Below are 12,094 nucleotides of genomic sequence, written 5' to 3'. Positions count from 1 at the left end.
TCCCCGTTTCCTGGGGACATTTCCCAGATTTACAGATCAGTCCCCTGACAAAATCCATTGAAGTTGAAAAGTGTCCCCGGATTCATTGAAAAAAATCTGCTAACTTTAGCTTAGGATGTCATCCAAACCAGAACTCGCGGTTAAACTCTCTGCTCACTAATCATGAGCTTGTAGCCAAGATCAAACCTTGCCTTAGCACAGTGCAGTGCAGTAGTAAAAACACTCCAGGGGAAACCAGAGCAACTATGTGCTTCTCTCCAGGAGCTTGCATGTTTGTTTCCAGTAAGTAAGCTATAGTTTGGCTTACGCTGCTGTGCAAACTAGGCCTGTACCTGACATGGTAAGGCTATTGTGAGGATGCAGCAGTGGGACAATATGGTTCTTCAGCAAAACACCGATTCAGTTTAAATTTGAATTAAAAACAACAATTTGCCAACAAAAATATGAGTTGCAGCGGCTGATGTCCAGCACTGCAAACAGGCAGAGGCACTCAATAGTGAGGGCAAGAAGGAAAAAATGCTTTCAAATGCGGCTTGAAATGGGGAAAGAACTTGAATGCAACAGTTTGACATGGCAACTTGTGTGGAAAGGAAGGGCAGATAGCAATGAAAAACTGGGGGTGGGGGTGGGGGTGGGGAGATAAAGGAAGGACTCAGGTGTGGACAGACTTACAGTAATTTGGCTACAGATTAGAACAAATTCACAGTATACTACACACTTATTTCTGCCCCTGTCACCCCACACAGTAAATTTTAGAGGAAAGGGCCAAGGCTGATGTATTAGCAGTTCTTGGTAAGCACCTCTGCCCTACTAAGAGCATTGGCTCCTTTGCCCTGAAAGTGATAGCAGTTGTGTGGAGTGCAGTAGAGGAGGCAGAGGCCACAGATTAGGAATCTTAAAGGGGCTGGATAAAGCAACAGGGCCTTATGTTCAACACCCACGGCTTAAATCTAATTAGTTCTCAAAGAAAATAAACGAGATGTAACCTAGGGAACTTCCTGTCATTCCAAATGACACAGTAACCTGTTTTCTTTCCATTTGTGCAGAATGTTTTAAATTGCTGATGTTGGCTAGAGAGTGACAATGAAGTGAGATATTTGGTGCTTTGGCTGTCATTTCTATATGTCAAATGACCAGCACTTGGGCTTGTTATTTTCAGAACAGATTATTGTACAAAGCACATACATGGGGAAAACAGTCTTTATCTTTTGCTCCTGGCGTGGTTGGAATGGCAATCTTAAAAAAAAAAAAGTGACAAAAAGAAATCCATACTGGGATGGAACTGGTGTTTCCTCAGGAAGAAACCGGGACCGCAAGCATCATTAGTTATGGAGATTCATCATTATAGAAGATCTGTTTGGCAAGGTGCAATCCTATACACATTAACTCAGACTAAACTCCATTGAAATCAGCAGGTCTAACTTCCATGTAAACATGCACAGGACTTCATAGCCTTGGCTCCACCAGGATTGGCAACAATTCTATTCCCCCAGGTGGTCACCTCACAAAGGTTGGCCTGACCTCATTAACACTTGTTGATTTGAAACAAAATAAAAAATCATTCCAGTAGCACCTTAGAGACCAACTAAGTTTGTCATAGGTATGACAATGTTGATTTGGTTAGGATTACAATCTCCAATACACAACTCAGGAAGTGTGCTTACTTATCAGTGGGTCCATCACCTTTTACTATTATGGCCTAATACACACTTGAGTCTGGCTTTTTCCTCCGAGGAAATTACCTCTGACACCCCTAACCTTAATTAAATTAGAGCACCTACAAATCCATAGCGGTCAACCCTCCATTTTTTTGCAGGAAACTCCCTTATTCCAAGCCACAGCTGTCATCCTTCCCTTTTTTTGCTGGAAATTCCCTTATTCCAGCGCCGTTTCCGCTGCTATCCTGGATTGTTAGATATACCGTAGACTGTCCCCGGGACAGGTGAGGCTGCTGCTGCCCCTTTATTTTCAAATCCGAAAGTTGACAGCTATGCAAATCTCTGACAATACGTAACTTTCAAAAAAAGGAAAACGTTACGATTCCCATACTTGGGAAACTTCAACTGCCGTCTCATGCACACTTTTCTGGGAGCAAGCCCCACTGAATTATTTTGCCTCCCAATGAAGTCTGCAACGGAAATGAATTGAGAGTTGCTTAGCAGTTTACTCAGAAGCAAGTCCTATTGATTTCAATAGGGGTCACCTCAGGGTTTAGGACTGAAGCCTTTGTGACCTTTGAGGTCCTCTTGCTGTACAGCTGGGTTTCCCCAAACTTGGGTCTCCAGCTGTTGTGGGGCTAAAACTCCCATCACCCCTAGCTAGCAGGACCAGTGGTCAGGGATAATGGGAACTGCAGTCCCCCCAAAAAAACCAAGCTGGAGAGACCCAAGTTTGGGAACACCGGCTGATGCAGTTTCCATTCCAGGCAGGCAGCAAAACCCCTGAGTAACCACGCGCCGGAGTCGGGAGGAGGTGGCACAGCAGGAAGTAGCAGCAGGGAAGCGATGAGAGTCTTTGAGCCACGTGCAGAGACGGGAATCTCCATCTCCTTTTGCGTCTTTCCAGGTCTGGCATCCCAGCACGCGGAAGTAAGAGGCGGCGGCGGCACCTTTCCCTGTCTCCTCCCGCCCCCACCCCTCGCGAGACCCGCCCTTCCTTCTCCTCGCGCAGGCACGTACTCAGGCAACCCAGTCTTTCCAAACGCGCGCGCGCGCGCGCACGCACACCCCCTGCGTCCCTCCGCTTTCCCTGCGCGACCTTTGCCCTCGGGCCGAGTCCCCGCCCAATAAGGAAGCTGCGTCCCGCCTGTTCCGCCGGCTGGCAGGCTGCTTGGCTGAGTAGGACGACAGGCAGCGTGTCCGCGCGCGCGAGGGGTCTCGCGGTGGGAGAGAGCGCGAGCAAGGGAGCGAGCGAGAGTCCCAACCGTCCCTCCTCCCCCCTCACAGGCAACGGTGAACACGCTCAGCTGGGCCCGCGCGGCTTTCGCGAGGGAGGCGGAGGGGTGGGGGTGGGGGTAGGGTGGCCGCGTTTAATTATTCGCCGCGTGCCTCTCAGGCGGCGGCTCGGAGGAGGCGGAGGCCCAGATCGGCTTTTCCCGCCTCACGGCTCCCGTACCTCCCTCAGTTATTGCGGCGGCGGCTGCCACGCGGGCCGGGCCGGCTGGAGAGAGAGAGAGGCCTGCTGCTGCCGCCCGTCGGTGCGTTGCGTGGCTGGGAAGCGACCCTCTGAGGCTGCGTCGGGTTCCGCTTGCCCACCGCCACCTGCTGTCAACCTGCTGTGGTTTGGGGGCCGTGGCCGAGCCGCCTGGGGTGGGGTGGGCCGCATGCCTTACTGGTTGTGCCGGTGTAAGGGGCGGAGGAAAGCGAAGGTGCTCCCCTTGCCCGGTTCGTGAGGCGGAGGGGTGGGTTGAGGGAAATGGGCCGCTCGCTGTTTTCTGCCGCCCGAGGCCGCGAGGTTGAGCGAGAAGCGAAGTCGCGAGCGAATTAGGGCAGCCGATAGCCGAGCCCTTTTCCCGTGGTGCTGGCAGGAAAGCGGGTGGTGTTGGCTCCCTCGGCTTCGGGGTTTGCTGTAGGATCCTGTTCTCCCCGCGAGCCGCCAAGTTGTGCTTCTCGCCCTGCCGGTGTGCTGCTCCCTCCGCTCAACCCTCCCGCCAGCTCGTTTGACTGCCCGGGAAAGCCTCTGCGGCTGCCACTCAGAACCGAGCACGTCAGGCTCCGAAGTGGAGCCGTAACGGGTGCTGAATTTCAACCCGTCCTTTGGGATCCGAGCCGGTTATTTTTAGCACGGCATTTCTAGGGACTTTGCAGCAGCCCATTCCAGCTGCCTTGGAATTTGTGGTTGCAAGAAGGGTGCCATGCACAGCCCTGTGCCTGGCTGGCGGCTGGCCCCTGGGCATCCCAGAGGATATTCTCCTTCCCTTGCTGTTATGTGTAGATGCCATGGCTCCCAAAAAGGTATTGGGCATGTTTTAGAAAGCTGACATGTTCACCTCAGTTTATGTATCAGAACGCACGTTGCCTTGGGAGTCCTGGAGGTAAGCAAGGGAGTTTGGGATTTAAGTGGCTTCTGTTTTTCATTTCAGATGCCCCCCAAAAAGGGAGGTGATGGACTCAAGCCACATCCAATCGTTGGAAGATTCGGGACAACCCTGAAAATCGGCATTGTTGGCTTGCCAAATGTTGGGTAGGTGATTAAAGGGGGATAAACTTTGCTTAGTCATCCTAAAGATAGTAGGCCCTCCTGAATAAATTAGTGTTATGCTGCAGTATGTACACTGTGAAATATTGGTTGAGATTAGCATTTATGATTTTAAGTTCATGCTTATGTTTTACTTAAATTAGATCATTTTTGAACAAAACGTGTTTTGAGCTACGTTTGTCTAAATTTGAAGAACCACAGATGTTCTTTGTTGCTGTTTGAAAATAGTAGATATATTTTACTGAACTGGGCTTAATAAATAGATTGATAGATAGCTGATAAGAAATGGACTTATTTTAATGACTGGAAATACCTTTATAAATAAATGAATTTTCTCTACAAACATTTTAACCTTAATTATTCAACAGTTGATTTTTATTGTGATGTTACTTTGCCTGTAAATTATCTGGAAAGGAATAGTAATTTTTTATTGGAACTACGGTATGTGTAAAAGAACACAAGTCTTTGTTTCATATAGGCACTTTTTGTTAGACCAGCTTCCTTGAATTGTTTAAAGATGTGTGGAAGTTTAAACATTTAGCATTAAAAACAATGCTGCACTGAAAGCACATTAGCTGACAGCTTCTAACCTTTTTATGGCTGATCCATGCAGAATACTACTACTACTACTACTACTAATAATTATTCATTATTTACACCCCGCCCATCTGGCTGTATGGCTACAGAATGGGCTGTAATAACTTTTTATAGAAGCGGGTGGAGAGATGAAGGTAAAGAACCTTGTCAGACTGTCAACATTTTTTCTGTTTAGTTAGGTAATTAAACTCTACCTGATAAAGGTAATCATACTACGCAGAAAGAAGGGGCACAGTTTATATAGAAACAATCTTTCTTTTGGGGTCTCTCTCTCTCTCTCTCTCTCTCTCTCTCTCTCTCAGTATTTAGTGCCAACAGTGTACTAGATGTTCTGGAGAATTGGCGCTGTGGCCTCTCTCTAGAGCTTGTGAAGTCTGCATTTAGAATTGACAAATTGACAGATAAATATTGGGAAATAGTAGTGGAGAGATGTGTAGCAATAGTAATATAGGAAGGGTGATGTTGGTGTGGTTCACAAACAGAAAGGAGCCTGTTTTGGAAATGGAGCAGTATAGCTGAAACTGGGGGAATAGTACTGTGGAGACAGCATTTAAAGTTGTTTCTAAATGGAATTATGATGGGCTAAGATCTAAGAGACCCGGAGATACATAAGAATTTCACCACTGATTTTTGTGGTAAGAGATTCTGTCATGAGATAGTGATAAAATAGTGGTCACAAATTGTATTGTGCATACATTATTGCACTTCAGGTCTTCAAATAAGTGCTTTGAGTTAGAAACCAATGTAAGCTAAAACACACTCATCTTTGGTAGAAGAAGTTTTTGCTGATGTGCCAGTTTTGTTCAGAGTAAATAGGCTGACTTTGCTTTTACCTAAGCTTCTTTCAGATTATGCCATTGATGCCATAATGGTGCATTAAACCAAAATTATTTTAGCAAAAGCAACTTCTTCTTTTTTTTAAAAAAGTTTCAACATGAATAATTGTTTCCCAGATAGAAAGAAAACTTGGAAGAAAACTGGGAAGTTACAGTGGCAGATGGGTATTTTCATGTTTGTGGGCTTCTCAGAAGCATGTGGTAGATTGCTGAGGGAAGCAGGATGCTGGACTAAATGGAGCTTCTATATGATTGAGTAGGGCGCTTAATGTGATAACCAAAGCCTGAACATGAGCTGTCCAAATCTAGAAAGTCATTACAGTGGGTAAGAAGTTGAAATGAAACTTTAAAGAATTGCAGAGCTATAGATAATACAACTTTGGAGGGATTCCAGTGGAAACCTGGAAAGTATTTTTCGCTCCAAAAGACGCACCTAATTTTTAGAGCAGGAAAGGGGGAAAGAAAGCCCTGTTTTTTTGGGGGGGGATCAGCTCAAAGTTGTGCAGCTTCTTTTGCAAATGGGAAAGGCCCCGTTTTTTGAGGATCAGCTCACAGTTGTGCAGTTTTTTTTGCAAATGGGAAAAGCCCCGTTTTTGGGGGGATCAGCTCACAGTTGTGCAGCTTCTTTTGCAAATGGGAAAGGCCCCGTTTTTTGAGCATCAGCTCAAAGTTGTGCAGCTTACCTTGCAAAGGAGAAAAAATCCTGTTTTTTTTTTGGAGTTCAACTCACAGTTCTGCAGCTTCTTTAGGAAAGGAAAGGAAAGGGAGCCATTTCTACAGTTTCCAGACAGATAATCTAATCAGTCAGTCACATGTCGCTGGGGAAACACAACATGGAGGCCTGGGCAAGGGGGTGAGGCCGGGAAGGGAGCTAGCTTCTCTTATCTCTCTCCCCCCCCCATCTCTTGCAATCAGCTGCTGAGTGGGTTCTCTTTCCCTCTTGTTAGCCTTTAGCTCTTCTTACTTTTTTAGGAGGAAAAAGTGTATCTTATGGAGCGAAAAATACGGTAGATGTTTCCCATGCTGTCTATGCAAAAATAATGCAAAGGTATAGGCGGCATTAAAAGTATAAAAGGACATGGCAGTGCCCAGTGCCCAACACAAAAGTACACTATATAATGTTGCACATGTGGTATTATTGGGAAGCTGATCTCAAATATTGCAACCTTTTCTTTTTTTAAGGAAATCTACCTTTTTCAATGTATTAACCAAGAGTCAAGCTGCAGCAGAGAACTTTCCTTTCTGCACTATTGATCCAAATGAGAGCAGAGTACCTGTACCAGATGAAAGATTTGATTTCCTTTGCGAGTACCACAAACCTCCAAGGTTAGTACTGCACATGTTATCAGTTGGTTGTTTCTACGTAAAGAAATAAGCTTCTCAATAAGCAATATTTTTGCAAAATCCATTTCTAAGTATTTAAGTGTTTTGAAGTTGTGTTGTTTGGTTTTTTAAAAAAAAGGATTGCTTTTGAACAAGAATCTAGTGAGAGGACCTCATAGTTTGAAAAGAGGAATTCTTCAGGCAACTTGAAATAATCTTGCAAGCAAGTCAACATGCCTGAAATTTTTTTTAGCCAGCTTGTTCATACATGTGAAAGCCATTGTGGCACATGAAGAGCTGAAAAGAGGGGGGGAAGGACTGTTTTTCCATCTACAAAATTCTCCTTACCTGGATATTATTTGTATTTACCACATACAAGTGGCTGCTTAGATGTCTGTCTTTAAAGTAGATCACATAAAAAGCTTCACTATTGCCTATTTTCTTCATACCCCTATATCTAAGACAGAGTGAACAGTGATCCAAGAAATTAAAACCACAATTTGTTCCTTTAGTTTTTAACATGAAGTTCTAATTGAAGTTGCCCCTGACATTTAGAGCCTCAATTCCCACTACTTTCCCACTGCTGTTATATGAGCTGATGGGCCTTCTGGGATCAAACAAATTTCTCTCCAATGGAACTAGTTCTTGCAGAGTCCTCTACTTTGTGACCTATCTCATTCTATCACCATTCTGTATAGTGTAGCATTATCTTCTGGGCTCTCTTTGGTGTTGACTGTAGAGAACTTAAGCCATTATTCTTAGGATGTTTTTCAGGGAGAAGGTCTTCTGCAGTTGGTAGGACTTGCTTCTGAGTAAACAGGCTTCGGAATTGCATTTTCAAAAAAAGCTATGTTGAGCTCCTGGCTATTTTTATCTTATAGTCTGTTAAATCATTTTTGTTAGTAAGAAGTTAGGTTGTTCTATAGTCCAAGCTTTAATGGAGTTAAGGCATGCTAACTTGAATATAATGTCTGTAAAGATTAATAAATATCCTATTTTTCCAAAGGACGTTCTTTTAGTTGAAGATCACTAGTAAAGAACAAGAAATCCCAGTTTTTATAATCATACATAGATAACTTTTTGGGGGGTGTCTAAACATTTTGATGTGTTTTCAGTTTTTGTTTTGGTTGTGGGTAAGAATTTCCAAAGTTTTTACAAGAATATACAGTATGTGAAGTATTGTCTGATGTCTCCTTTGTGAACTAAGACTCTTTAACACAAGTTTGGGGAATGTCAGGCCTGGGAGTCCAATTTGGCTCTTCAATACTCTCTATCTGGCTCTTGGGATGCCTCACTGGCCACTGCTGTGTGTCTTCTTGAGTGCTTGTGCTGTGCTGTGTATTTGAATTGTGATAATGTGTCTTGCTTGTCTGCATGGTGTGATGTGTTTGGAAATTATTGGAAATTGTCTGTATGGTGTGGTATGTTTGGAAATTATTTGTTTTAGGTGTATGGCCCTAAAATATTAAATAAACAATAAAAAACCCCAAATCTGATCTACTGTACAAAGACAAGAATTCACCCATCCACCTTTTTTGTCTCCGGTCCTGCCCACTATTAAGGCATGATAGCTCAGTTGGTAGAGCATGAGACTCTTTAATCTCAGGGTTGTGGATTCCAGCCCCATGTTGGGCAAAAGTTCCCTGCCTTGCAGGGGTTGAACTACATGACCCTGGTGGTGGTCCCTTCAAGCTCTACAGTTCTATGATTCTATGAGGCACTGTGGCTTCTTCCTGAAAAACATCCCCCACCCTGCTCTAATACTTATGAGGTAAAGTTTCTGACTTTAAATAACCATTCAGGTATTACATTGAAGATTTCAAGGTCATGCTATTAAGCCCAGGAGCTTAACATACTCAAAATGCCCCTTTCTTCCGGAGGAATTTTCTATCATTTTTTTAAAAGTTGTCCAACCCTAAAGACAAACTAAATAATAACTATTTATGATTTAAGTTAATACTTGGCAAGATGGCATTAGAAATATAATTCAGATTTTTATTAACCTATAAGAACTTGGGTTATTGCTATTGTGTTGCAAAACATGTTAGATATAGTGCATAGTTCAGCTATATGTCAGCAACATTAAATATTTATATAAACTACTTATGTTGTACTTTTCTTTAGGAAATGAATGTTTGCCAAATAGAAGTCTGATTAAAATAAATTCTATATATAAAGTGCTGGTTTTAAGCTTTAAAGCAAGGGTTGCTAACCTGAGGCCATACAGATCTTGTTGCTATGCTGACGGGGAGCTGTAGTTCAGTTACATCTGGAGGACCGCAAGTTATGCACTCTTGTTTTAAAGCTTTAAATGGTGCGGAGCAAGGTTACCTGAAATCATTGGTTTTTCCCATATGATAATAATTGGGTTTTTCCTATTTGAAGCTTAACATCTTCCTCAAAAACCCTTGTCTAAGTGCCACCACCATCCAAGATGAGGCAGGTAACCACCAGGGAGAGACCTCTTTGGTAGTAGCCCAATTATGGAAAGTCTTCTCATACAGGTTTGCTTGATGGCACCTTTGTAGTCTTTTTGGATGGCACCTTTGTAGTCTTTTTGGAACTGGAGGAAGAGTTTAAAAACCACACACAACAACTTACTTATTATTATCTGATCCTCTTATATTTAAAATCTGTGTATTAATTGTGCTTTTAGTTTAAAATCATTTTAAATGTATTATAAGTTTTTGGTTTGAAAGTTGTTTTGTATTTGTTTTGTAAGTTGGCCAGGCAACTTATATTATGGAGCGGCTATTTAAGTTCCATTAAAATAAGATTTATCCTTGCTGTTAGAAAGCAGTAGGAAGTTTCAAAGACTTGGAAGGCCTTTTTAGGGTGGCTTACATAAAAAGGATAATTCCAATATAATACAATCAAAGTTTAAAAATGATTAAAACATTTCAAAAGCTAGCACACACCCATCTAAAACAAAATATCAAGCAAACAATTAGTTTAAAACTAGTAATAATATAAAACCCTAAAATGATTAACACAAAGTAGCTCAGAATAAATAGGTTTTAAAAACTTGTTTAATAGCCAGCATTGAAGGGGCTGTAATCTAGGATTCATAATCCAGAGTCATAGACTCCCTATAGATGGCTTTTTAAAAATAAAGGTTTACCACCATCTCTTTAGGCCCAGAGGAAAATCTCCCTCTTCTTGAGAGGCATTGACCACTTCCATTATTTTAGTAGCTGCTAATAATAATAATATCTGGGACCCAGGTGGCGCTGTGGTTAAACCACTGAGCCTAGGGCTTGCTGATCAGAAGGTCGGCGGTTCGAATCCCTGTGACGGGGTGAGCTCCCGTTGCTTGGTCCCAGCTCCTGCCAACCTAGCAGTTCGAAAGCACGTCAAAATGCAAGTAGATAAATAGGAACCGCTACAGCGGGAAGGTAAACGGCGTTTCCATGTGCTGCTCTGGTTCGCCAGAAGCGGCTTTGTCATGCTGGCCACATGACCTGGAAGCTATACGCCGGCTCCCTCGGCCAATAATGTGAGATGAGCGCGCAACCCCAGAGTCGGTCACGACTGGACCTAATGGTCAGGGGTACCTTTACCTTTAATAATAATAATAATAATAGTAATAATAATTTATTCCTTATATCTTATTTGCCAGGAAGGACAAGGGTTGAATGCACACTAGTGGCCAGAATTGTGGAAACCTTTTGGAAAATACATATTTCTGAGCTTTGACATCAGTCATTTTTAGAATAGTGCCATAAAATTATCTATCATTAGAAATATAATTTAATGCATAATATAATGCAATATACTGTTGAATTATCTTTATTCTAGTGAAAGTTATAGTCAAATGAAATACGTTATACACAGAAAACCATGATAAAGGGTATTTAATAACTTCTCATCATTTCTGTTAGTACTTAGTGTGGAAACATTTTGCTGCAATTTCAGCCCTACAACGGCATGCCATTGAGTGAACCAAGAATTTTAGTTCATCAGGTGTTATAACGTGTAACCAAGATTTTATGATTGCTTCTATCAATTGTGGTCTATTCCTTGCTTGCTTCTGACTGACAGGTTTCTTTAATCAGCTCTACAGATTTTCTTTTGGATTCAGGTCAGGGCTACTACCGTACATCGCTTTCTAGGTGACTAGTCAACTCTTTTCACTCTGTTTGTCATTGATCAATTTTTAGTTAAAGAAATCCACTTCATGTTACATAAGGCAGTTGTGCTTTCTTTTTCTGATTATTGGACTATAACGTTTAATAGAATAAAGATAATTTGACAGAGTTTGTTGCATTATATTCTGCATTAAATTTTCTTTCTAATGATACACATTTTTTCTGTATTATTTTATGGTATTACTATAAAAAAGATGGATGTTATGAGCCATCAGACCTTAGAAATGCAACTTTTTCTAAAGGTTTCCACAATTTTGGCCACCAGTGTGCATGTGATAGGTCTCAATTCTTAAAGAGTCCTTTACACAACTTCAGGATCTGCAAATTGAAAAGTCTACAACAGCAAATATTGAAGTTACAAGGAGTAACTATGTTTTCTTTATTACTAGTTTCAGTTGTTCACTTAAAGCTGCATGTGGGTGTTCAGAGTACAGGGTGGGTGGCTAATTTGTGGTCCTCCAGGTGTTTCTGAACTTCAGCTTGGATCAGCCCCAGCCGGCATGGTCAGTACCCAGGGATGATGGAGGATATAGATGGAGGATATATAGGACTATATGATGTATAGGGAAGTTTTTAATGGTTGGTGTTTTTCTGTGGTTTTGTATGTGTTGTAAGCAGCCCACAGTGGCTGGGGGAACCCAGCCAGTTGGGTGGGGTATAAATAATGAAATTATTATTATTAGTCCATTAACAATGGGAGGATCCCCATCCCAGCATTGATTTTTTTCTGGGTGTGTGCTCTGAAGATACTTGCAGATATGTGATAATATTGAACTATGTTTCTAATTACAAGTATCTTATATTATCTTTCAGCAAAATTCCAGCCTTTCTCAATGTAGTCGATATTGCTGGCCTTGTGAAAGGAGCCCATGCTGGACAGGGACTAGGAAATGCCTTTTTGTCACACATTAGCGCCTGTGATGGAATCTTTCATCTACTGCGTATGTAAACTTACTTTTGAAAAATGTTTATATTATTTAAGTATGTGGCTTG

The 12,094-nt window shown here is 42.3% G+C and overlaps 1 protein-coding gene across 3 annotated transcripts in view; it reads left to right on the top strand.

Moving 5' to 3' along the window:
* The first annotated feature begins 2,814 nt into the window (after nt 1–2,814).
* Nucleotides 2,815–12,094, top strand: part of OLA1 (Obg like ATPase 1) — an 88,295-nt gene continuing 79,015 nt past the window's right edge. The window contains exons 1-4 of one of the 3 annotated variants that reach the window (XM_035135106.3): nt 2,815–2,951; nt 4,082–4,182; nt 6,813–6,956; nt 11,915–12,042. In XM_035135106.3, the coding sequence (XP_034990997.1) occupies nt 4,082–4,182; nt 6,813–6,956; nt 11,915–12,042 (373 nt within the window). In that variant the 5' untranslated portion in view covers nt 2,815–2,951. Of the gene's footprint in view, nt 3,954–4,081; nt 4,183–6,812; nt 6,957–11,914; nt 12,043–12,094 lie in introns of all 3 variants that reach the window. The other 2 variants (XM_035135114.3, XM_035135097.3) reach the window with 2 other exon arrangements.

The sequence above is a fragment of the Zootoca vivipara genome, chromosome 1 (assembly GCF_965207765.1).
Source record: "Zootoca vivipara chromosome 1, rZooViv2.hap1.1, whole genome shotgun sequence".
In the NCBI taxonomy this organism is placed as follows: Eukaryota; Metazoa; Chordata; class Lepidosauria; order Squamata; family Lacertidae; genus Zootoca; species Zootoca vivipara.
This window is presented reverse-complemented; position numbering and strand designations above follow the sequence as displayed.